The sequence below is a fragment of the Rhinoderma darwinii genome, chromosome 1 (assembly GCF_050947455.1).
Source record: "Rhinoderma darwinii isolate aRhiDar2 chromosome 1, aRhiDar2.hap1, whole genome shotgun sequence".
Taxonomy (NCBI): Eukaryota; Metazoa; Chordata; class Amphibia; order Anura; family Rhinodermatidae; genus Rhinoderma; species Rhinoderma darwinii.
The window spans coordinates 668,167,085-668,193,245 of NC_134687.1; the positions used below are offsets into that span (position 1 = coordinate 668,167,085).

Consider the following 26,161-nt stretch of genomic DNA (forward strand, 5'->3'; position numbering starts at 1 on the left):
CATCTAACATCAGTACAATACAAGAGTGGTCAGGACGACTGACATGTCACCTCCAGACATCTAACATCAGTACAGGAGACACAAGACTGGTCAGGACGACTGACATGTCACCACCAGACATCTAACATCAGTACAGGAGACACAAGAGTGGTCAGGACGGCTGACATGTCACCACCAGACATCTAACATCAGTACAGGAGACACAAGACTGGTCAGGACGGCTGACGTTACCTCCAGCTCACGCAGAGCGTTGTCACATTCCTTCTGTCCCGGGGCTTGCTGGGTGCACACGGTGATCAGCTGATTGATGCTGTCAGTCACGGCCCTGACAAAACACAAATGTTAATGAATTCTACCTGCAGAACACTTAATCCAAGCAGATATATACAGCGCTATACAATATACGGCACTACCGGCAGTATGAAGATATAACAGGCGGATCAATCATACATACAGGGGGAGGGGGGACAAGTAATGTAATGTACAGGGTATATAGGATGTACATGTGGGCACTACATAGGTAATACACAGACTGCCCCCTTGTATGGATGCACTAACCTGGCAGCAGCGGCGAGCTGGTTCTTCAGGTTGGGAGCGGCGGGATCTGCGGACAGAGCTTTAGCTGCCAGTAACAACTTGCTGGAAGACAGGGAAATGCTCTTCAGGTTAGAGACGACCTGGGTCTGATCCTCCTTGTTCTGCAGGTAGAAGAGAGACATGAAGTCACAGACCAGTGAGCCGCCTGTAATACATCCCTCTCTGTGCTGCATGAATCGTAGGCCCTTCATCTCCGGTCTACCGGCAGGCCAGGCCCGGCGGCGCAACATCGGCAGACCAGGCACCGGCGGCGCGACACCGGCAGACCAGGCACCGGCGGCGCGACACCGGCAGAGATGTCCATATCCCAACCATGAGCCTATGAGATTCCTTCGAGCGTCACTCATTTTTATAAAGGCTTTTTGTACATAATACAACAGACTATAGCACCATCAGACCCCAATGACATCTGCATCAGACCCCCACACCTTCTCCGCTCATGCTACACGTCCTAAACATCATCCTACCTGTGCCTGTCCTGCCATCTCTACTCCTGCCTGGAGGAACTCATTGAAGTCCTGACCATATTTGCCGGAAGCTTTGGCCAGATCCTGCGGGGTTCCTCGGGACGCTTGCACAAGTTCGTTTGCAGACTGGTTGAGGCCTGCCGCTGCCCGATTCAGTTGACCCTGGGCTTCTTGGAAGTTCTTGTTGCTGGGTGGGAACTGAAAAATAAGAGAGACCGTGAACGGAGGTGGCATCGTAGGGTCGGGATGATATCAGGAAAGGGTACATGGTGGGGCAGAGAATGCAGAAAGGGAATGCAAGCTGTATGGTCTGAGGGAGGGGGCGCGGTGCGACGGAGAGGGGGCGCGGTGCGACGGAGAGGGGGGGCGGTGCGACAGAGGGGGGGCGGTGCGACGGAGAGGGGGCGCGGTGCGACGGAGAGGGGGCGCGGTGCGACGGAGAGGGGGCGCGGTGCGACGGAGAGGGGGCGCGGTGCGACGGAGAGGGGGCGCGGTGCGACGGAGAGGGGGCGCGGTGCGACGGAGAGGGGGCGCGGTGCGACGGAGAGGGGGCGCGGTGCGACGGAGAGGGGGCGCGGTGCGACGGAGAGGGGGCGCGGTGCGACGGAGAGGGGGCGCGGTGCGACGGAGAGGGGGCGCGGTGCGACGGAGAGGGGGCGCGGTGCGACGGAGAGGGGGCGCGGTGCGACGGAGAGGGGGCGCGGTGCGACGGAGAGGGGGCGCGGTGCGACGGAGAGGGGGCGCGGTGCGACGGAGAGGGGGCGCGGTGCGACGGAGAGGGGGCGCGGTGCGACGGAGAGGGGGCGCGGTGCGACGGAGAGGGGGCGCGGTGCGACGGAGAGGGGGCGCGGTGCGACGGAGAGGGGGCGCGGTGCGACGGAGAGGGGGCGCGGTGCGACGGAGAGGGGGCGCGGTGCGACGGAGAGGGGGCGCGGTGCGACGGAGAGGGGGCGCGGTACGACGGAGAGGGGGCGCGGTACGACGGAGAGGGGGCGCGGTACGACGGAGAGGGGGCGCGGTACGACGGAGAGGGGGCGCGGTACGACGGAGAGGGGGCGCGGTACGACGGAGAGGGGGCGCGGTACGACGGAGAGGGGGCGCGGTACGGATCAATAAGGATGGACTATGGCAGGTAAGTCTTGGAATGTAGATCATGGCAGGTTGTGACTGACAGGTGGGGGGGATGTAGCACTCACAGAGTTCGCCAGGAGCTTCTTGCTGGCTTCTCCAATGCTCTTTATTGCAGCGTCCACGTCTCTCTGCCCGGGCAGACAGTTTACACATCGGCTCAGGGACTGGGACACGGCTTTAGCAACCTGCAGGAAAACAGCCATTATTCTACTAATGCTCAGCAGGAGGGGGCTTCTTCCAGAGACAGCCCCCCCCCCTATTACTCTTGAGGGGTCACATAGAGAGGATCACACTACGCACCTGAGCCAGTCTCTGCTGTCTTTCGGCATCCACTGGTTTACCCACAGCCCTTTTAGCTTCTTCTATGAGATTCCCGGCCTTGTCCATGACATCTCCGGCACACTCCAACATCGCGTTCTGCACGGCTGGATCCGAAGAGTTTGCAGCCACCCCACGACTAGCCTGTGCCAGCGACTTCAGAGCCTGGGCGACATCACGGGCAGCGCGGCCTTAGAAAGAAACAGAAAAATCATAGAAGTGATTAACGTAAGAAGGGGACACACATGGGGGCAGCCTCCGGCCTAGACTGCCGTACACGGGGGCAGCCTCCGGCCTAGACTGCCGTACACGGGGGCAGCCTCCGGCCTAGACTGCCGTACACGGGGGCAGCCTCCGGCCTAGACTGCCGTACACGGGGGCAGCCTCCGGCCTAGACTGCCGTACACGGGGGCAGCCTCCGGCCTAGACTGCCGTACACGGGGGCAGCCTCCGGCCTAGACTGCCGTACACGGGGGCAGCCTCCGGCCTAGACTGCCGTACACGGGGGCAGCCTCCGGCCTAGACTGCCGTACACGGGGGCAGCCTCCGGCCTAGACTGCCGTACACGGGGGCAGCCTCCGGCCTAGACTGCCGTACACGGGGGCAGCCTCCGGCCTAGACTGCCGTACACGGGGGCAGCCTCCGGCCTAGACTGCCGTACACGGGGGCAGCCTCCGGCCTAGACTCCCGTACACGGGGGCAGCCTCCGGCCTAGACTCCCGTACACGGGGGCAGCCTCCGGCCTAGACTCCCGTACACGGGGGCAGCCTCCGGCCTAGACTCCCGTACACGGGGGCAGCCTCCGGCCTAGACTCCCGTACACGGGGGCAGCCTCCGGCCTAGACTCCCGTACACGGGGGCAGCCTCCGGCCTAGACTCCCGTACACGGGGGCAGCCTCCGGCCTAGACTCCCGTACACGGGGGCAGCCTCCGGCCTAGACTCCCGTACACGGGGGCAGCCTCCGGCCTAGACTCCCGTACACGGGGGCAGCCTCCGGCCTAGACTCCCGTACACGGGGGCAGCCTCCGGCCTAGACTCCCGTACACGGGGGCAGCCTCCGGCCTAGACTCCCGTACACGGGGGCAGCCTCCGGCCTAGACTCCCGTACACGGGGGCAGCCTCCGGCCTAGACTCCCGTACACGGGGGCAGCCTCCGGCCTAGACTCCCGTACACGGGGGCAGCCTCCGGCCTAGACTCCCGTACACGGGGGCAGCCTCCGGCCTAGACTCCCGTACACGGGGGCAGCCTCCGGCCTAGACTCCCGTACACGGGGGCAGCCTCCGGCCTAGACTCCCGTACACGGGGGCAGCCTCCGGCCTAGACTCCCGTACACGGGGGCAGCCTCCGGCCTAGACTCCCGTACACGGGGGCAGCCTCCGGCCTAGACTCCCGTACACGGGGGCAGCCTCCGGCCTAGACTCCCGTACACGGGGGCAGCCTCCGGCCTAGACTCCCGTACACGGGGGCAGCCTCCGGCCTAGACTCCCGTACACGGGGGCAGCCTCCGGCCTAGACTCCCGTACACGGGGGCAGCCTCCGGCCTAGACTCCCGTACACGGGGGCAGCCTCCGGCCTAGACTCCCGTACACGGGGGCAGCCTCCGGCCTAGACTCCCGTACACGGGGGCAGCCTCCGGCCTAGACTCCCGTACACGGGGGCAGCCTCCGGCCTAGACTCCCGTACACGGGGGCAGCCTCCGGCCTAGACTCCCGTACACGGGGGCAGCCTCCGGCCTAGACTCCCGTACACGGGGGCAGCCTCCGGCCTAGACTCCCGTACACGGGGGCAGCCTCCGGCCTAGACTCCCGTACACGGGGGCAGCCTCCGGCCTAGACTCCCGTACACGGGGGCAGCCTCCGGCCTAGACTCCCGTACACGGGGGCAGCCTCCGGCCTAGACTCCCGTACACGGGGGCAGCCTCCGGCCTAGACTCCCGTACACGGGGGCAGCCTCCGGCCTAGACTCCCGTACACGGGGGCAGCCTCCGGCCTAGACTCCCGTACACGGGGGCAGCCTCCGGCCTAGACTCCCGTACACGGGGGCAGCCTCCGGCCTAGACTCCCGTACACGGGGGCAGCCTCCGGCCTAGACTCCCGTACACGGGGGCAGCCTCCGGCCTAGACTCCCGTACACGGGGGCAGCCTCCGGCCTAGACTCCCGTACACGGGGGCAGCCTCCGGCCTAGACTCCCGTACACGGGGGCAGCCTCCGGCCTAGACTCCCGTACACGGGGGCAGCCTCCGGCCTAGACTCCCGTACACGGGGGCAGCCTCCGGCCTAGACTCCCGTACACGGGGGCAGCCTCCGGCCTAGACTCCCGTACACGGGGGCAGCCTCCGGCCTAGACCGACACGCACATACACGGGGGGGGGGGGGGGCAGCCTCCGGCTTAGACGCACACATACACAGGGGCAGCCTCCTCTCTGTACATGCTCTCCTCACAGACGCACCTTCTGGGAGACTATAGAGATTGCGGGGAGACTGGACTCTCACAGGGAGCCATTAACTTACCGGTATAATTCTCATTTCCATGGACAATCTCCCCCAGAAGTTGTGCGATTGCGGAGCTCACGGCCTTCGTGCTACTCCCCAGATCTTGAGAGCATTTCTCCATCTGTGTGACAGAATACAATGAGTGCCCCTGCACCTGCACACAGCGGACCCAGTCGGGTACTGGATCTAGTAATGGACTGGCTATGGAATTCCTTATCCCCAACGCCTCCCGACCAGAAAATATCCCTATATGTCCTACGCTAAATAAAAGCTAACCCCATTATTACCAATAAACGCAGCCCCCATATTACGTGTTCACCCGGTACATCAGCATCCGATTCTCTGGAGGAAGACTCCAGCAGGAACAATCACCCTTATTATCCACCGTCCCCCGCTCTCACTTACCGTCTCTCCAGGTAACGGTTGCAGCTTTCCCTCTCTCGCCGCTGCCTTCGCCTCCTGAAGATCTTGCTCCAAGGATCGGATGAGGTTCAAAGCAGAATCGATTTCCAGAGGACCACAGGCCTCCTGCGCCTGAACGATAGAAGTCACATCAGAAGATCTGCGGCTCCGACGGGTCACGAGACAAGTACGGTAAGAGGGTCTCCCCCAGAAACAGCACCGCTCTTGTCAATGTGCTAAACCCCTCTAGCCTTCCTTCCAAACCTCTGGCCTGTCAATTCACCACCCAGGAGCACCTACTAATGACCAAACACCAACCCCGAGCACCCACACCTCCTCAGAGCACCCACACCACCCCACAGCACAGCACCCACTAATGACCCAACACAAACCCAGAACACCCACACCACCCCACAGTACCCACTAATGACCCAACACCAACCCAGAGCACCCACACCTCCTCAGAGCACACACACCACCCCACAACACCAACCCAGAGAACCCACACCGCCTTAGAGCCCCCACACCACCCCACATCACCCACTAATGACCCAACACCAACCCGAGCACCCACTAACGTCCTCGACACCACCTCAGAGCACCCACACCTCCTCAGAGCACACACTAATGACCCAACACCACCCAGGAGCAGCTACTAATGACCCAACACCAACCCCGAGAACCCACACCTCCTCAGAGCACCAACACCTCCCCAGAGCACCCACTAGCGTCCTCGACACCATCCCAGAATACCCACCAATGACCCAACACCACTCCAAAGCCCCCACCAATGGCCACAAGTCCTCCCCGGATTGCCAACAAACGCTGACGTACCTTCTGTGCAGCTGTCCGGAGTTCAGCCAGGGCAGTAGCCAAGTTCTTGGTGCACTGACCGAGCTGCATGGCAGAGGCCGGATCTGAAACTGTAGGGACAGCGGCTTTTCCAACAGCTACGAGTTTACCACCGGGCTACAACAAGACATATTATATCACTGGACAAGGCGGTATAGACTCACAACTCTCATCCTCCTCATGCAGCATAACATCAGTCTCTCTACTACACCTCATCCGATTCCATATTACCTCTTAGATCATCTCCTTCATATGACATCTCTGATACATGCGCTCTCACCTTCATATGACATCACTGATACATGCGCGCTCACCTTCATATGACATCACTGATACATGCGCTCTCACCTCCATATGGCATCACTGATACATGCGCTCTCTCCTTCATATGACATCACTGATACATGCGCTCTCACCTTCATATGACATCACTGATACATGCGCTCTCACCTCCATATGACATCACTGATACATGCGCGCTCACCTTCATATGACATCACTGATACATGCGCTCTCACCTCCATATGGCATCACTGATACATGCGCTCTCTCCTTCATATGACATCACTGATACATGCGCTCTCACCTTCATATGACATCACTGATACATGCGCTCTCTCCTTCATATGACATCACTGATACATGCGCTCTCTCCTTCATATGACATCACTGATACATGCGCTCTCACCTCCATATGACATCACTGATACATGCACGCTCACCTTCATATGACATCACTGATACATGCGCTCTCACCTCCATATGACATCACTGATACATGCACGCTCACCTTCATATGACATCACTGATACATGCGCTCTCACCTTCATATGACATCACTGATACATGCGCTCTCACCTTCATATGACATCACGGATACATGCGCTCTCTCCTTCATATGACATCACTGATACATGCGCGATCACCTTCATATGACCACTGATACATGCGCTCACCTTCATATGACATCACTGATACATGCGCTCACCTTCATATGACATCACTGATACATGCGCTCACCTCCATATGACATCACTGATACATGCGCTCTCACCTTCATATGACCACTGATACATGCGCTCACCTTCATATGACATCACTGATACATGCGCTCACCTTCATATGACATCACTGATACATGCGCTCACCTTCATATGACATCACTGATACATGCGCTCTCACCTTCATGACATTACTGATACATGCGCTCTCACCTTCATATGACCACTGATACATGCGCTCACCTTCATATGACATCACTGATACATGCGCTCTCTCCTTCATATGACATCACTGGTACATGCGAGCTCACCTTCATATGACATCACTGATACATGCGCGCTCACCTTCATATAACATCACTGATAAATGCGCTCTCCCCTTCATATGACATCACTGATACATGCGCGCTCACCTTCATATGACATCACTGATACATGCGCGCTCACCTTCATATAACATCACTGATACATGCGCTCTCCCCTTCATATGACATCACTGATACATGCGCGCTCACCTTCATATGACATCACTGATACATGCGCTCTCACCTTCATATGACATCACTGATACATGCGCTCTCACCTCCATATGACATCACTGATACATGCGCGCTCACCTTCATATGACATCACTGATACATGCGCTCTCACCTTCATATGACATCACTGATACATGCGCGCTCACCTTCATATGACATCACTGATACATGCGCGCTCACCTTCATATGACATCACTGATACATGCGCGCTCACCTTCATATGACATCACTGATACATGCGCGCTCACCTTCATATGACATCACTGATACATGCGCGCTCACCTTCATATGACATCACTGATACATGCGCTCTCACCTTCATATGACATCACTGATACATGCGCACTCTCCTTCATATCCCACCTTCTCCCATAATCCCTCGCACACCATCGATACACTCCCGGTTTCTTCTACCGTCTCCACCACATAATGTCATCACACTTTCATCAGGGTCAGACATTAGTAGTGATGTCACTAGATATAAAGTACCTGCAGGAAGTTCTGGCTGGCGCTGATCAGAGATAACTGGGCACTAGGACTGTCTGGCTGGGACTGGCTCCCTCGGACTCCTTGGACCAACATGGGGATCTGATCAGCTACAACCTGCAGAAAGCCAGAAACCGCTGCATTAATGACCGAGCATCATCCAGGACAGGGCGGAGGAGAGGACGGGCAGGAGATGGGGTTCGCACCTTGCAGCTTTGTACCAGTTGTTGCTGAGCCGCTGGGTTCTTGTTACTGGATGCTGCGTTCTGCGCGGCTGCAATGGTCTGCGTAGCGGAGGCTGCTGCTTGCTTGGCGGCTTGCTGGAGAAAAACAATAAACGGTAAATAGTGGTAAGTACTAGGTGTGCGGATTAGTAGCACGAGACAACCTGTGCGGTCCCGCCTGGGACCCTAACGCCTGTTGACGTTACCTCCAGTTTGTGCACCAGCTTCTTCTTTATGGCGTTCTGTGCGGCTGCGTTGGTCGCCATGCGTAGACCTTCAGCTGCCTCTCGTAGCTTCTGTTGTTGTTCCTCGCTGTCCGGGTGAGCGGCGGCTCCCTGCAGGAAAAGTTATAAAGACTGTGACAACCAGAAAAGCGAGAGACCGGCGCGGTGAAGGGAGGACATCCGGGGACCCACCTTGGCCGCTTCTACCATTCTCGCTGTGGCATCTGCAAGAAGTTTGGCCGCACTCAGAAGTTTTCGTGAATTTTCCAGGTCGCTCTCCTGTTCTGCATCTGCCTTGATAGCGCCAACAAGATCGGATGTAGCCTGAGCGAGGATCCGCGCCTGCCGCACCATTTCACCTGGCACAAGACAATAATGGTGGTGAGCTCGCCGTTATCAGAGGAGCCCAAGAACTCCACATCCGGGGGCACTCTACACAGCTCCCTCCAGTTACAGCGTTTTACTGTAGTCACTTCTGAATAATGTCGTTTCCAGAAATAACACAATGTTTCATACACAAGTCACATCCAGAGCTGCATTCACAGTTCTATTGGCTGCTACCTAGCCTTGATGGAGTTTACCATCAGCACAAACAGATTCTACGTACGTCTTTGCCACCAACTTTATATTTAAACTGATTTGCAAAGTATCAACCGTTTTCGGTCTGCAGCACCTATGCAGATCATGGTGTCTCTATGGCAACAGACTACATACAAACCCTGTGTAGTCTGATCCTGCAGTCCTACTTCATGCAGTCTTACTAACCTACTGTACGGATATTAGGATGTAGCAAGGGACAGATGAAGTATGACTGCAGGATAAAACTATACAAAGGCTTGTTTGTAGTCCGTTACGGTGGAGACGCATAGTTCTGCATAGGTGCTGTGTACACAAAATGGGAAATTTTTTTTAAATATATTTGTAAATTTGCTTAATTTCTTGTTTTAAATACATTAAATGAATAGAAAGATGGTTGCAAAGATGGACGAATTTAAGAGCCGGTCTACACAATTCATACGGTACGTCTCCCACAATGCACCACAAGCAGAGCATGCTCTGTACATACATGACCAAGAATATGGAGGTGATTAGGAAGAATTCAGCCACAATGTGACCATAAACGTCCCGGAGTTCAGAGAAGCACCAGCTCTATACGATCTACACCAAGAAACAGTCATATGGCTCCAGCACTCACCGGCATCACCCATGGAGCTGAAGATGTTCTCAGTCACATTCAGGATCGTGTCGGTGGCTTGGTCATATCGTCCAGTCGGGGGTGCCCCAGACGCATTATTTTTGATGTGCTGCAGTAAGTCATTGAGAGCCTGGGTGACGGCAGATGCCGCCCCTCCCACCGCCTTTAGCAGGTCGGCATCTGATGTAGCCTCCTTGGAGGACTCCACACAACCTTCCACAGACTTGGCCACCTGCTTCCCGGCCTCCAGAAGTTGTTGCTGGCAGACAGGGGAACTAATCGTAGGGGCCACCACCTGTAAGTAAATAGTTTAGTGGACTAGGTGTCATCAGACGGCCATCACTGCCCCATACTTGAATAACGCACCTTAGTGCAGGCCACCAGCTGAGAAGTAGACAGGGCACACTGGGTGGCTGCTGCAATGACTTGAGCCTGCTGAATGGGGTCATCTGTCCGCTCCGCCACATTCTTCGCCTTTAGAACAAGAGCTGCCGCTGCACTCGCTACGGCTTTGGCCAACTGCATCAACATGTCCTAGAAAGTCAGAAACAAACAAATCGGATGGTAAAATGTTTCTTGGAGAAACTGAAGAGCCGGAAGTGGTAAATCCGTGTGAAATGACAAATAATTTCTTACCAAGCAAAAACGGCACAAACACATCAGAAGGAAATAAAGAAATTAACGGCCAGGAGATACCACCTGAGGATCTGACTGGAGGCTTCTTCCAAACCAAGAACTGACCAGATTCTGAATGTACCCACATAACCCAACACATGAACCACTCACAAGTAAATGGGGCAAGAAACAAAATTTCTCCAAGTAACAAGTTCTCTCTGGTGACCAGATCTCAAACTTGTGTCAGACCAACAGGATCCATCTACATCCGGACACCTTGCTGGAGAACCTGTATCAGACCAACAGGACCCATCTACATCCGGACACCTTGCTGGAGAACCTGTGTCAGACCAACAGGACCCATCTACATCCGAACACCTTGTTGGAGAACTTGTGTCAGACTAACAGGACCCATCTACATCCTGACACCATGTTGGAGATCGCCAAGAGCAGTTATCCTTCGAGAGACCACGTGTCCAAACCAACCACACAATATATTAGAGAGACCAAGCGTTTCCAGATCCAGAAACAAGACGAATCATGAATCACGTGTACTGGAACCAGCTTTGAGGAGGTCAGAACATGGAGGGTAAAACCAACAATGAACCTAGAAGCCAGATCATTAGACTACCTCTTAATGAGAACAGGAGCAAACAACAACTTCCCCAACGTAATCCACCTTATAAGTGCGCAGATATTATAATCACTCAGATATTGAACACACAACCGTAGACTACGAGTAGAACCCAGGACGTCTTCTCAACATTTTCCACCAACAAAAGTTAGCTTACAAATCGTGTTTTAAACGCCAGTACTAAGATATTGCCCCAATAGGATGTAGAAAGCAACCACAAACAATTCCACTGAAAAGTGAGGTCCACAAATAACCTGAAGAAAGGTCTCAACCACAGCCAAAGCCACCAACCAACCAACCAAACACGACACCCTCACAAAGCTCCCAAGAAAAGTCACTTTCACGATGAATCTCCAAACATCAATTGTCTCCATACATTGATCTCACCGGGATCAGGTCTCCTCTAGAGAGTACAAGATGAACGGCAGAGAGAACCCCCAAGAGATGCCACCACTGAAGGGAGGACGGATGCATGGACCTTACACTGAATATTACCACCATAACATATGCCAGACCCGTTATCTCTTTTTACTCATCTTCTCCTTACGATGGGTTTGTCAGGTCTCCTTTATTACTTTAGTGAATAAAACAGTCGTGATCGTCCTACAACGGAGCTGACTAACTTCAATAAGGTCTCATAGTTACCAGCATTCACAGATCGATATCACTACCCGTTCACTAGTCTTACCTCATGGAGTCATAAACCAGGGCTTGCACCCCATGAATCATGTAAGTGAAAAACCCTCAAGCCGCATTTATTATACAGGAAAAAATAAGCTGAAGGTTCAACGCCTGAGGAACCACCCAAATGAAGAGAAGTCTTCCCACTTTGTAGGAGTCAGGATCGAGGTTCTAGACTACCTTAGAGCTCCAGCTATGGCCAGGATCGAGGTGAAGACCCACAGACAAGTGACAAGTAGCCACAACCAACAACGAGATGTAGAATCACCCAAGAATCAGACCAATTAGTCATTAAATAATTATTGAAGTAATCATATCTCAAAATTATAAAAGAAAAAGAATTCAGATTAACCCTTCAATGATTGGAGCCAAGACCCAACACCAAGAAGCTACAAGGACAAATAACCACAAATAAACAAGGTCCTCGTGTTACCGTTCTCTGCTCAGACATTGAGGCGAGAGTGCGAGTGGCTCTGGCTCCCGAGATCTGTAGGAACCCACAAAAAACGTAAATGTGGACAGGAAACCCCAAAAAATTACATTTACCTAGAGAAAGTGGGAGGAAGGAGGAGAAGTAACACGCATTATTTACAGAATATGGCCAAAAGTATGTGACCTCTGACCACCGCACCTATATGGAGTATGTTGGACATCCCATTCCAAAACCATTGAGTAGGTCAATATGGAGTTGGTCCCTTGTGCAGCTATAAGAACCCCCACTCTTCTGGGAAGGCTTTCCATAAGACTTTAGGATGTCTGTGCGAATTTGTGAGGCCAAACATTGATGGGGGATAAGGTCTAGAATTGGCGTTCATTCCAAAAGTGTTGGATGGGGTTGAGGTCCAGACTAAACTCATCACCCCATGTTTCCACTTTATGGAACTCACTTTTTGCACAGGGGCGCAATCACACAATTATTTCCTCCTCCACCACGTTACAAAAGTCACTATGCATTTCGATAGGCAGCGTTTTCCTGCCATCCGCAAAGATCCCTCCACCATCAAAAAACTGCCAGATCAGGAGCGGAGATTCATCCCAGAACAAGCTCCTCCAGAGTCCAGTTTCAGCGTGCTTTACACCAATCCACCTGCCTCTTGGCATTGAGCTTTGTGATCTTAGGCTTGTGTGCAGCCAACGTGGAATCCCATTTGATGAAGTTCCAAACGCAGTTCTTGTGCTGGACACTTCCAGAGGCGGTGAGGATCTCTGTAGTGAGTGATACAGCAGAGGACGGGTAATCTTTACCCACCACGAACTTCAGCACTTGGCGAGTATACTCTAAGTTTGCGTGGTCCACCGCTTCACGGCTGAGCGTTAGTTACTCCTACACGCTTTTAATTCGAATTGACTTGGGTTAAAAGAAGCATCCACGACAGTGCCACAAGTGAAGTCTCCGAGTTCTTCAGTTACACCGATGCTACTAGCAATGTCTATCTATGGAGGTTACACGGCTGTGTGCAGGACTTTATGCAACTGTTTGTAATGGGTATAACTGAAACACCTGAACTCAATAATTACGAGGGGGAGTAACACATACTTTTGGCCTAATACTGTAGATATACACATATTTACACACAACCTCCCAAAAATTCATTGAAAAATGGTCTTCAAGAGGGGTGTGGCCCGATCAAAGAAGAAATAAATACACAAGATATAGGAGAGTTGAAAATATGTCAGTGGAATATGTGGTCCGGATAAAAATGTAGTCTTCTCAGAGAAACTAGTTTTTGGAGAGATTTCACCTTATATACACTAGTAGACGAGACACAGGGATAATCTACAGGAAGAGGAGGAGACACAGGGATAATCTACAGGAAGAGGAGGAGACAGGGATAATCTACAGGAAGAGGAGGAGACACAGGGATAATCTACAGGAAGAGGAGGAGACACAGGGATAATCTACAGGAAGAGTAGGGGACACAGGGATAATCTACAGGAAGAGGAGGAGACAGGGATAATCTACAGGAAGAGGAGGAGACACAGGGATAATCTACAGGCAGAGGAGGAGACACAGGGATAATCTACAGGAAGAGGAGGAGATACAGGGATAATCTACAAGAAGAGGAGGAGACACAGGGATAATCTACATCTACAAGAAGAGGAGGTGACACAGGGATAATCTACATAAACAAGAAGAGGAGGAGGCACAGGGATAATCTACAAGAAGAGGAGACACAGGGATAATCTACATCTACAAGAAGAGGAGGCGACACAGGGATAATCTACAGGAAGAGTAGGGGACACAGGGATAATCTACAGGAAGAGGAGGGGACACAGGGATAATCTACAGGAAGAGGAGGAGACACAGGGATAATCTACAGGAAGAAGAGGCGACACAGGGATAATCTACAAGAAGAGGAGGCGACACAGGGATAATCTACAAGAAGAGGAGACACAGGGATAATCTACATCTACAAGAAGAGGAGGCGGCACAGGGATAATCTACAGGAAGAGGAGGAGACACAGGGATAATCTACAGGAAGAGGAGGAGACACAGGGATAATCTACAGGAAGAGGAGGAGACACAGGGATAATCTACAGGAAGAGGAGGAGACACAGGGATAATCTACAGGAAGAGGAGGAGACACAGGGATAATCTACAGGAAGAGGAGGCGACACAGGGATAATCTACAGGAAGAGGAGGCGACACAGGGATAATCTACAAGAAAAGGAGGCGACACAGGGATAATCTACAAGAAGAGGAGACACAGGGATAATCTACATCTACAAGAAGAGGAGGCGACAGGGATAATCTACAGGAAGAGTAGGGGACACAGGGATAATCTACAGGAAGAGGAGGGGACACAGGGATAATCTACAGGAAGAGGAGGGGACACAGGGATAATCTACAGGAAGAGGAGGAGACACAGGGATAATCTACAGGAAGAGGAGGCGACACACGGATAATCTACAGGAAGAAGAGGCGACACAGGGATAATCTACAAGAAGAGGAGGAGACACAGGGATAATCTACAGGAAGAGGAGGAGACACAGGGATAATCTACAGGAAGAGGAGGAGACACAGGGATAATCTACAGGAAGAGGAGGAGACACAGGGATAATCTACAGGAAGAGGAGGAGACACAAGGATAATCTACAGGAAGAGGAGGAGACACAGGGATAATCTACAGGAAGAGGAGGCGACACAGGGATAATCTACAAGAAGAGGAGGCGACACAGGGATAATCTACAAGAAGAGGAGACACAGGGATAATCTACATCTACAAGAAGAGGAGGCGACAGGGATAATCTACAGGAAGAGTAGGGGACACAGGGATAATCTACAGGAAGAGGAGGGGACACAGGGATAATCTACAGGAAGAGGAGGAGACACAGGGATAATCTACAGGAAGAGGAGGCGACACACGGATAATCTACAGGAAGAAGAGGCGACACAGGGATAATCTACAAGAAGAGGAGACACAGGGATAATCTACATCTACAAGAAGAGGAGGCGGCACAGGGATAATCTACATCTATAGAAAGAGGAGGAGATGCAGGGATAATCTACATCTACAGGAAGAGGAGGAGGCACAGGGATAATCTACATCTACAAGAAGAGGAGACGACGCAGGGATAATCTACATAAACAGGAAGAGGAGGAAGCGCAGGGATAATCTACATCTACAGGAAGAGGAGGCGGCGCAGGGATAATCTACATCTACAGGAAGAGGAGGCGGCGCAGGGATAATCTACATCTACAGGAAGAGGCGGAGACACAGGGATAATCTACATCTACAAGAGAGAAAGAAGAGGAGGAGACACCGGGATAATCTACATCTACAGGAAGAGGCGGAGACACAGGGATAATCTACATCTACAAGAGAAGAGGAGGAGACACAGGGATAATCTACATCTACAAGAGAGAAAGAAGAGGAGGAGACACCGGGATAATCTACATCTACAGGAAGAGGCGGAGACACAGGAATAATCTACATCTACAAGAGAAGAGGAGGAGACACAGGGATAATCTACATCTACAAGAGAGAAAGAAGAGGAGGAGACACCGGGATAATCTACATCTACAGGAAGAGGCGGAGACACAGGGATAATCTACATCTACAAGAGAGAAAGAAGAGGAGGAGACACCGGGATAATCTACATCTACAAGAGAAGAGGAGGAGACACAGGGATAATCTACATCTACAAAAGAGAAGGAAGAGGAGACACAGGGATAATCTACATCTACAAGAGAGAAGGAAGAGGAGACACAGGGATAATCTACATCTACAAGAGAGGAGGAAGAGGAGGAGACACAGGGATAATCGACATCTACAAGAGAGAAGGAAGAGGAGGAGACACAGGGATAATCGACATCTACAAGAGAGAAGGAAGAGGAGGAGACACAGGGATAGTCGACACCTACAAGAGAGAAGGAAGAGGAGGAGACACAGGGATAATCTACATGAGAGGAGGAAGAGGAGGAGACACAGGGATAATCTACATCTACAAGAGAGAAGGAAGAGGAGGAGACACAGGGATAATCTACATCTACAAGAGAGAAGGAAGAGGAGGAGACACAGGGATAATCTACATCTACAAGAGAGAAGGAAGAGGAGGAGACACAGGGATAATCTACATCTACAAGAGAGAAGGAAGAGGAGGAGACACAGGGATAATCTACAGGAAGAGGAGGAGACACAGGGATCATCTACATCTACAGGAAGAGGCGGAGACAGGGATAATCTACATCTACAAGAGAGAAAGAAGAGGAGGAGACACAGGGATAATCTACATCTACAAGAGAGAAGGAAGAGGAGGAGACACAGGGATAATCTACATGAGAGGAGGAAGAGGAGGAGACACAGGGATAATCTACATCTACAAGAGAGAAGGAAGAGGAGGAGACACAGGGATAATCTACATCTACAAGAGAGAAGGAAGAGGAGGAGACACAGGGATAATCTACATCAACAAGAGAGAAGAGGAGGAGACACAGGGATAATCTACATCAACAAGAGAGAAGGAAGAGGAGGAGACACAGGGATAATCTACATCTACAAGAGAGAAGGAAGAGGAGCAGACACAGGGATAATCTACATCTACAAGAGAGAAGGAAGAGGAGGAGACACAGGGATAATCTACATCTACAAGAGAGAAGGAAGAGGAGGAGACACAGGGATAATCTACAGGAAGAGGAGGAGACACAGGGATCATCTACATCTACAGGAAGAGGCGGAGACAGGGATAATCTACATCTACAAGAGAGAAAGAAGAGGAGGAGACACAGGGATAATCTACATCTACAAGAGAGAAGGAAGAGGAGACACAGGGATAATCTACAAGAGAGGAGGAGACACAGGGATAATCTACATCTACAAGAGAGAAGGAAGAGGAGGAGACACAGGGATAATCTACATCTACAAGAGAGAAGGAAGAGGAGGAGACACAGGGATAATCTACATCTACAAGAGAGAAGGAAGAGGAGGAGACACAGGGATAATCTACATCTACAAGAGAGGAGGAAGAGGAGGAGACACAGGGATAATCTACATCTACAAGAGAGAAGGAAGAGGAGGAGACACAGGGATAATCTACATCTACAAGAGAGAAGGAAGAGGAGGAGACACAGGGATAATCTACATCTACAAGAGAGGTGGAAGAGGAGGAGACACAGGGATAATCTACATCTACAAGAGAGGTGGAAGAGGAGGAGACACAGGGATAATCTACATCTACAAGAGAGAAGGAAGAGGAGACACAGGGATAATCTACATCTACAAGAGAGAAGGAAGAGGAGACACAGGGATAATCTACATCTACAAGAGAGAAGGAAGAGGAGACACAGGGATAATCTACATCTACAAGAGAGGAGGAGGAGACACAGGGATAATCTACATCTACAAGAGAGAAGGAAGAGGAGGAGACACAGGGATAATCTACATCTACAAGAGAGAAGGAAGAGGAGGAGACACAGGGATAATCTACATCTACAAGAGAGGAGGAAGAGGAGGAGACACAGGGATAATCTACATCTACAAGAGAGGAGGAAGAGGAGGAGACACAGGGATAATCTACATCTACAAGAGAGGAGGAAGAGGAGGAGACACAGGGATAATCTACATCTACAAGAGAGGAGGAAGAGGAGGAGACACAGGGATAATCTACATCTACAAGAGAGGAGGAAGAGGAGGAGACACAGGGATAATCTACATCTACAAGAGAGAAGGAAGAGGAGACACAGGGATAATCTACATCTACAAGAGAGAAGGAAGAGGAGACACAGGGATAATCTACATCTACAAGAGAGAAGGAAGAGGAGGAGACAGGGATAATCTACATCTACAAGAGAGAAGGAAGAAGAGGAGACAAGGATAATCTACATCTACAAGAGAGAAGGAAGAGGAGGAGACACAGGGATAATCTACAGGAAGAGGAGGAGACACAGGGATCATCTACATCTACAGGAAGAGGCGGAGACAGGGATAATCTACATCTACAAGAGAGAAAGAAGAGGAGGAGACACCGGGATAATCTACATCTACAAGAGAAGAGGAGGAGACACAGGGATAATCTACATCTACAAGAGAGAAGGAAGAGGAAGAGACACAGGCATAATCTACAGCAAGAGGAGGAGACACAGGGATAATCTACAGGAAGAGGAGGAGACACAGGGATCATCTACATCTACAAGAGGATAAGGAGGAATCGGGGATAATGGTCAAAGAGAACGAATAATATTTGGGAGTATACAACAAATATAAAACATCGGAGAGAAAAAAGATCTGAAGACACGTTGACAGTTACCTGGAAGCGGGGGTCAGTGTCGCACTCTCCAATCTGCTGCAGCAATTCTCCACTGGTCTGGCCCACATTTCCAGCCGCCTGAAGAAGAACCTGTCGTGGCTGAGACAACAGGAGAAACAAGGATTTAATCCGGTCTAATGTATACTGTCCTTATTGAATGATGGGATATTAGATAAGAATTAGGCTCTGTTCACATTGGGCACATAACCCCATGAAGTATGCCGAAGGGACAGTCTTTTGATATACATCAGGTAAACGGGGGACTAAGGATTGGATTAGGCATATATGCCGGGACCATTCCCCACCTATGTGCACAATCCTACCTGAATATAGCCTGACAGTCCATCACACAATAGATATTGAACACACCTCCGTGCTTGCTGGCTGGGCAGTCTTCAGAAGCTCAGACACCGCGCCTGCCAGGTTCTTGGCAGCATGGAGTAGCTGTCTGCCATTCCCTCCTTCATCTTCCATAAGAGCAGCTAGAAGCTTCACCCCGCGGGACATCTCAGTAAGGTTAGAGGAGATGGTTGTAACCGCACATCCCACCGCTGTGTAATCTGTGTCAGCCGGATCACCTGAAACACAGACGCGTTAGTCATAGAAATCTTCTCCGGCTTTTCGGGTTTCATGTGCCCCCACCGGTAAAACCATACACCCGCAGAATGCTCTACTGGCTGTCCAACTCAATCTCCATCCAGGTCCAGGGGTCATGATCTCACCTGCTGTCAGGTTCACAACAGACGCAGTGCCAGCAGTGATGGCGTCCACCTGGGAATGGATCTCATGTTTGGATTCATCCATCTTGTTTTTCCGCCAGGCTTTGGCTGCCTACAGCGATCACAAAGGTCAATTTATCTTATTAATGCCTTTAGGTACATGTAGCAAGGATCAAGCCAAAGTATTTTTTTTTATTTGGTCAATTCGCAAACTTACATGATCACCATCGTTCCCTAAGGATCTAGCCAATCGTGTGTGATAACCAAACGCTCAGCGATCCTTTAGGTCTGGTGGGTTTTGTGGTTGTTACGCTCGACCTTTCTGCAAAATTGTCTGTGAGACCTGAGTTGCCTTTGCATTGGCTTTAAAAGAGTGTGTCTAGGTCAAGAATTTAGATCCAGCTACTATAAATCCCGGCGATCAGCCGATCTCTCTAGGGTAAGCAGCAGATGGTCTTACGTTTCCCCCAACCAAGTGAATGGGTCTCCTTGTAATATAGAGCAAAAAAAATAAATAAAAAAAAGTTCACGGTGCCCATGTGTTCGACCTATTCCTTTAGGTACGGAGAAATTTGTGGCGGTTATACCTGATCTGCGCTAAAATCCGCTTCATACTTACAGCATCCTGACCGAGTGGTGGTAGAGTATCAAAGTCCTCGAGGGTGGCCTGTGCAGCGTTCACCGCCTGCATGCTGGAGTTAATGGTGCCAGTCAAAGCCTGCTGGGCAGAGGTCTGTCAAAAGGAGGAGGAGTCACAAATCGGTGAGTATGGAGGAAGGGGATTCGAATGTGGGAATTACTATTAAAGAAATCACTAAAACCGGAGAGACCATCAGGCAAATAATGTGCATAAAGTGAGGTATAAAGCAACAACGTAACACGCGGGGATCGGACATGCGCGACTGTGCAACACACGGGTATCGGCCCGCGCAACTGGGCTGAGGAGGGAGGTCAATGTAGAAAATAAAGGGGTAGCCAGGTTAGAGAGGGGTCAGACTATATTGGTGGGGGGAGAAACAGAATGTGGGGAGAGGACTAGACAACAGGATAAGGAGATCCTTTCGTTACAAAACATCAGTGTAAATAAAAAGGACCGATTAATGTCAAATCACATTTCTGATAATAAAAGTGAAAAACTGACAGGCAAGTTAAAGTGTATGTTCACAAATGCCAGAAGTCTAGCAAGTAAAATGGGGGAGCTGGAGGCCTTGATACTGGAAGAAAATATAGATATAGTTGGTGTTGCTGAAACATGGCTGGACTCTTCACATGACTGGGCTGTAAATCTACAGGGTTTTACACTTTTTCGTAAAGACAGGACAAATAGGAAAGGTGGTGGTGTATGTCTGTATGTGAGAAGTGATATGAAGGCGGTGGTGTATGTCTGTATGTGAGAAGCGATATGAAGGCGGTGGTGTATGTCTGTATGTGAGAAGTGATATGAAGGCGGTGGTGTATGTCTGTATGTGAGAAGTGATATGAAGGCGAGTGTGAAAGAGACAATAGTGGGTGAAGACTGTGAGGAGGTTGAAACCTTGTGGGTGGAACTAGAAAGGGAGGTAAACACTGAAAAAATTACTTTTGGTGTAATCTATAGACCCCCCAATATAACTGAGGAGATGGAAGTTCAGCTATATAAAGAGATGGAGCGGGCTGCACAGGCGGGTACTGTAGTGATAATGGGAGATTTTAATTTCCGGGATATTAATTGGTGTCATGGTTCGGCTTCAACTGCAAAGGGGAGACATTTCCTCAACCTGTTGCAGGAAAATTTTATGGGCCAGTTTGTGGAAGACCCGACTAGAGGTGAAGCTCTGTTGGATCTGGTCATTTCTAATAATGCAGATCTTGTTGGGAATGTCAATGTTCGTGAAAACCTCGGTAACAGTGATCATAATATAGTTACATTTTATCTATACTGTAAAAAACAAACGCAGGCTGGGAGGGCAAAAACATTTAATTTTAAGAAAGCCAATTTCCCCAGGATGAGGCTGCAATTCAGGATATGGACTGGGAAGAACTAATGTCAAATAATGGGACAAATGATAAATGGGAGATTTTCAAATCTACTTTGGGTAATTATAGTGCAAAATTTATTCCTACAGGTAATAAGTATAAACGACTCAAATTAAACCCCACATGGCTTACACCTTCTGTGAAAGGGGCAATACATGACAAAAAAAGGGCATTTCAAAAATACAAATCTGAGGGTACAGCTGTAGCCTTTGTAAAATATAAAGAGCTTAATAAAATCTGTAAAAATGTAATAAAATTAGCAAAAATACAAAATGAAAGGCAGGTGGCCAAGGATAGTAAAACAAATCCTAAAAAATTCTTCAAGCATATAAATGCAAAAAAGCCAAGGTCTGAACATGTAGGACCCCTAGATAATGGTAATGGGGAGTTGATCACAGGGGATCAAGAGAAGGCAGAGTTACTAAATGGGTTCTTTAGCTCTGTATATACAACAGAAGAAGGAGCGGCTGATGTAGCCGCTGCCAGTGCTGTTAATATATCAGTTGATATACTGAATTGGATGAATGTAGAGATGGTCCAAGCTAAATTAAATAAAATAAATGTGCACAAGGCTCCGGGACCAGATGGGTTACACCCTAGAGTTCTTAAAGAGCTTAGTTCAGTTATTTCTGTCCCCCTTTTCATAATATTCAGAGAATCTCTAGTGACTGGTATAGTGCCAAGGGACTGGCGCAGGGCAAATGTGGTGCCTATTTTCAAAAAGGGCTCTAGGTCTTCCCCGGGTAATTATAGACCAGTAAGCTTAACATCCATCGTGGGGAAAATGTTTGAGGGGCTATTGAGGGACTATATACAGGATTATGTGACAATAAATAGCATTATAAGTGACAGCCAGCACGGTTTTACTAAGGACAGAAGTTGTCAAACTAACCTAATCTGTTTTTATGAAGAGGTAAGCAGAAGTCTAGACAGAGGGGCCGCTGTGGATTTAGTGTTTTTGGACTTTGCAAAGGCATTTGACACTGTCCCCCATAGACGCCTAATGGGTAAATTAAGGACTATAGGTTTAGAAAATATAGTTTGTAATTGGATTGAGAATTGGCTCAAGGACCGTATCCAGAGAGTTGTGGTCAATGATTCCTTCTCTGAATGGTCCCCGGTTATAAGTGGTGTACCCCAGGGTTCAGTGCTGGGACCACTATTATTCAACTTATTTATTAATGATATAGAGGAAGGGATTAATAGCACTATTTCTATTTTTGCAGATGACACCAAGCTATGCAATATAATTCAATCTATGGAAGATGTTCATGAATTACAGGCAGATTTAAACAAACTAAGTGTTTGGGCGTCCACTTGGCAGATGAAGTTTAATGTAGATAAATGTAAAGTTATGCATCTGGGTACCAACAACCTGCATGCATCATATGTCCTAGGGGGCGCTACACTGGCGGATTCACTTGTTGAGAAGGATCTGGGTGTTCTTGTAAATCATAAACTCAATAACAGCATGCAGTGTCAATCAGCTGCTTCAAAGGCCAGCAAGATATTGTCGTGTATTAAAAGAGGCATGGACTCGCGGGACAGGGATGTAATATTGCCACTTTACAAAGCATTAGTGAGGCCCCATCTAGAATATGCAGTTCAGTTCTGGGCTCCAGTTCATAGAAAGGATGCCCTGGAGTTGGAAAAAATACAAAGAAGAGCAACGAAGCTAATTAGGGGCATGGAGAATTTAAGTTATGAGAAAAGATTGAAAGAATTAAACCTATTTAGCCTTGAAAAAAGACGACTAAGGGGGGACATGATTAACTTATATAAATATATTAATGGCACATACAAAAAATATGGTGATATCCTGTTCCTTGTAAAACCCCCTCAAAAAACAAGGGGGCACTCCCTCCGTCTGGAGAAAAAAAGGTTCAAGCTGCAGAGGCGACAAGGCTTCTTTACAGTAAGAACGGTGAATTTATGGAATAGCCTACCGCAGGAGCTGGTCACAGCAGGGACAGTAGATGGCTTTAAAAAAGGGTTAGATAATTTCCTAGAACAAAAAAATATTAGCTCCTATGTGTAGAAATTTTTCCTTCCCTTTTCCCTTCCCTTGGTTGGACTTGATGGACATGTGTCTTTTTTCAGCCGTACTAACTATGTAACTATGTAACTATGTAACTATGTAACTATGTAACTATGTAACTATGTAACTATGTAACTATGTAACTATGTAACTATGTAACTGTGTAACTGTGCTGACATCAGTTGAAACACAGAGAAATCAACAACCACTGTATGAAATGAACATGCGGAGAACTTACCAGTGGTGGCATGTGTCCCCAGTGCATCTGTCCGCTGGTGATCTGCTGCTGAGCCTGAGGCATGGAGCCCACCTGAAAGTTCTCAGGGCCACCAGCCCCAGAACGCATGATGGCCGGCAGCGCTACGGAGCCGTGCTCGACTTTGCCTACTTGGTTAAACTGCTGCTGAAGAAGCGTGGACCTGATGACAAAAAAAAAAAAAAAAGGAACAAAGATTACGAAATATGATCCCAGCACCAACAGAGCCAAGAACACAGCCAAGATCCAGGATCGGCTACAAGTCTATTCAGTATCTCCCTCCAACGGACGTCGCGCAGGAGGAGCAAATACATCCATGTACTACGCAGATTGGTCCGTGGACTCAGTTGGCAGTCATATTATATTAGTTATATTAGATAAATTCTTCTACAGAGGAGGCAGTATTATAGTAGTTGTATTCTTGTATATAGGAGGCAGTATTATAGTAGTTATATTCTTGTATATAGGAGCAGTATTATAGTAGTTATATTCTTGTATATAGGGAGCAGTATTATAGTAGTTATATTCTTGTATATAGGGAGCAGTATTATAGTAGTTATATTCTTGTATATAGGAGGCAGTATTATAGCAGTTATATTCTTGTATATAGGGAGCAGTATTATAGTAGTTATATTCTTGTATATAGGGGCAGTATTATAGTAGTTATATTCTTGTATATAGGAGCAGTATTATAGTAGTTATATTCTTGTATATAGGGGCAGTATTATAGTAGTTATATTCTTGTATATAGGAGCAGTATTATAGTAGTTATATTCTTGTATATAGGGGGCAGTATTATAGTAGTTATATTCCTGTATATAGGAGCAGTATTATAGTAGTTATATTCTTGTATATAGGGAGCAGTATTATAGTAGGTATATTCTTGTATACAGGAGCAGTATTATAGTAGTTGTATTCTTGTATATAGGAGGCAGTATTATAGTAGTTATATTCTTGTATATAGGGGCAGTATTATAGTAGTTATATTCTTGTATATAGGAGCAGTATTATAGTAGTTATATTCTTGTATATAGGGGGCAGTATTATAGTAGTTATATTCTTGTATATAGGGGCAGTATTATAGTAGTTATATTCTTGTATATAGGAGCAGTATTATAGTAGTTATATTCTTGTATATAGGGGGCAGTATTATAGTAGTTATATTCCTGTATATAGGAGCAGTATTATAGTAGTTATATTCTTGTATATAGGGAGCAGTATTATAGTAGGTATATTCTTGTATACAGGAGCAGTATTATAGTAGTTGTATTCTTGTATATAGGAGGCAGTATTATAGTAGTTATATTCTTGTATATAGGAGGCAGTATTATAGTAGTTATATTCTTGTATATAGGAGCAGTATTATAGTAGTTATATTCTTGTATATAGGGAGCAGTATTATAGTAGTTATATTCTTGTATATGGAGGCAGTATTATAGTAGTTATATTCTTGTATATATGGGGCAGTATTATAGTAGTTATATTCCTGTATATAGGAGCAGTATTATAGTAGTTATATTCCTGTATATAGGAGCAGTATTATAGTAGTTATATTCTTGTATATAGGAGGCAGTATTATAGTAGTTATATTCTTGTATATAGGGAGCAGTATTATAGTAGTTATATTCTTGTATATAGGAGCAGTATTATAGTAGTTATATTCTTGTATATAGGGGGCAGTATTATAGCAGTTATATTCTTGTATATAGGAGGCAGTATTATAGTCGTTATATTCCTGTATATAGGGGCAGTATTATAGTAGTTATATTCTTGTATATAGGGAGCAGTATTATAGTAGTTATATTCTTGTATATAGGAGCAGTATTATAGTAGTTATATTCTTGTATATAGGGGGCAGTATTATAGTAGTTATATTCTTGTATATAGGAGCAGTATTATAGTAGTTATATTCTTGTATATAGGAGCAGTATTATAGTAGTTATATTCCTGTATATAGGAGGCAGTATTATAGTAGTTATATTCTTGTACATAGGAGCAGTATTATAGTAGTTATATTCTTGTATATATAGGTATTATAGTAGTTATATTCTTGTATATAGGGGGCAGTATTATAGTAGTTATATTCTTGTATATAGGATGCAGTATTATAGTAGTTATATTCTTGTATATAGGGGGCAGTATTATAGTAGTTATATTCTTGTATATAGGATGCAGTATTATAGTAGTTATATTCTTGTATATAGGGGGCAGTATTATAGTAGTTATATTCTTGTATATAGGGGTAGTATTATAGTAGTTATATTCTTGTATATAGGGGCAGTATTATAGTAGTTATATTCTTGTATATAGGGGCAGTATTATAGCAGTTATATTCTTGTATATAGGGGGCAGTATTATAGTAGTTATATTCTTGTATATAGGAGGCAGTATCATAGTAGTTATATTCTTGTATATAGGGGGCAGTATTATATTAGTTATATTCTTGTATATAGGGGGCAGTATTATAGTAGTTATATTCTTGTATATAGGGTCAGTATTATAGTAGTTATATTCTTGTATATAG

The 26,161-nt window shown here is 48.2% G+C and overlaps 1 protein-coding gene across 2 annotated transcripts in view; it reads right to left on the minus strand.

Moving 5' to 3' along the window:
- TLN1 (talin 1) overlaps positions 1 to 26,161 on the minus strand; it is a 69,895-nt gene that overhangs the window by 10,327 nt on the left and 33,407 nt on the right. The window contains exons 13-32 of one of the 2 annotated variants that reach the window (XM_075844398.1): positions 23,620 to 23,800; positions 19,947 to 20,060; positions 19,331 to 19,439; positions 18,978 to 19,186; positions 18,609 to 18,707; positions 12,295 to 12,348; positions 10,298 to 10,465; positions 9,932 to 10,226; positions 8,929 to 9,095; positions 8,719 to 8,847; positions 8,495 to 8,608; positions 8,292 to 8,405; positions 6,245 to 6,379; positions 5,414 to 5,542; positions 5,027 to 5,129; positions 2,496 to 2,704; positions 2,261 to 2,380; positions 1,065 to 1,262; positions 559 to 698; positions 232 to 325 (exon numbers count right to left, since the gene is read on the minus strand). In XM_075844398.1, the coding sequence (XP_075700513.1) occupies positions 232 to 325; positions 559 to 698; positions 1,065 to 1,262; positions 2,261 to 2,380; positions 2,496 to 2,704; positions 5,027 to 5,129; positions 5,414 to 5,542; positions 6,245 to 6,379; positions 8,292 to 8,405; positions 8,495 to 8,608; positions 8,719 to 8,847; positions 8,929 to 9,095; positions 9,932 to 10,226; positions 10,298 to 10,465; positions 12,295 to 12,348; positions 18,609 to 18,707; positions 18,978 to 19,186; positions 19,331 to 19,439; positions 19,947 to 20,060; positions 23,620 to 23,800 (2,881 nt within the window). The remainder of the gene's footprint in view (positions 1 to 231; positions 326 to 558; positions 699 to 1,064; positions 1,263 to 2,260; positions 2,381 to 2,495; positions 2,705 to 5,026; positions 5,130 to 5,413; positions 5,543 to 6,244; positions 6,380 to 8,291; positions 8,406 to 8,494; positions 8,609 to 8,718; positions 8,848 to 8,928; positions 9,096 to 9,931; positions 10,227 to 10,297; positions 10,466 to 12,294; positions 12,349 to 18,608; positions 18,708 to 18,977; positions 19,187 to 19,330; positions 19,440 to 19,946; positions 20,061 to 23,619; positions 23,801 to 26,161) is intronic. The other variant, XM_075844404.1, reaches the window with a different exon arrangement.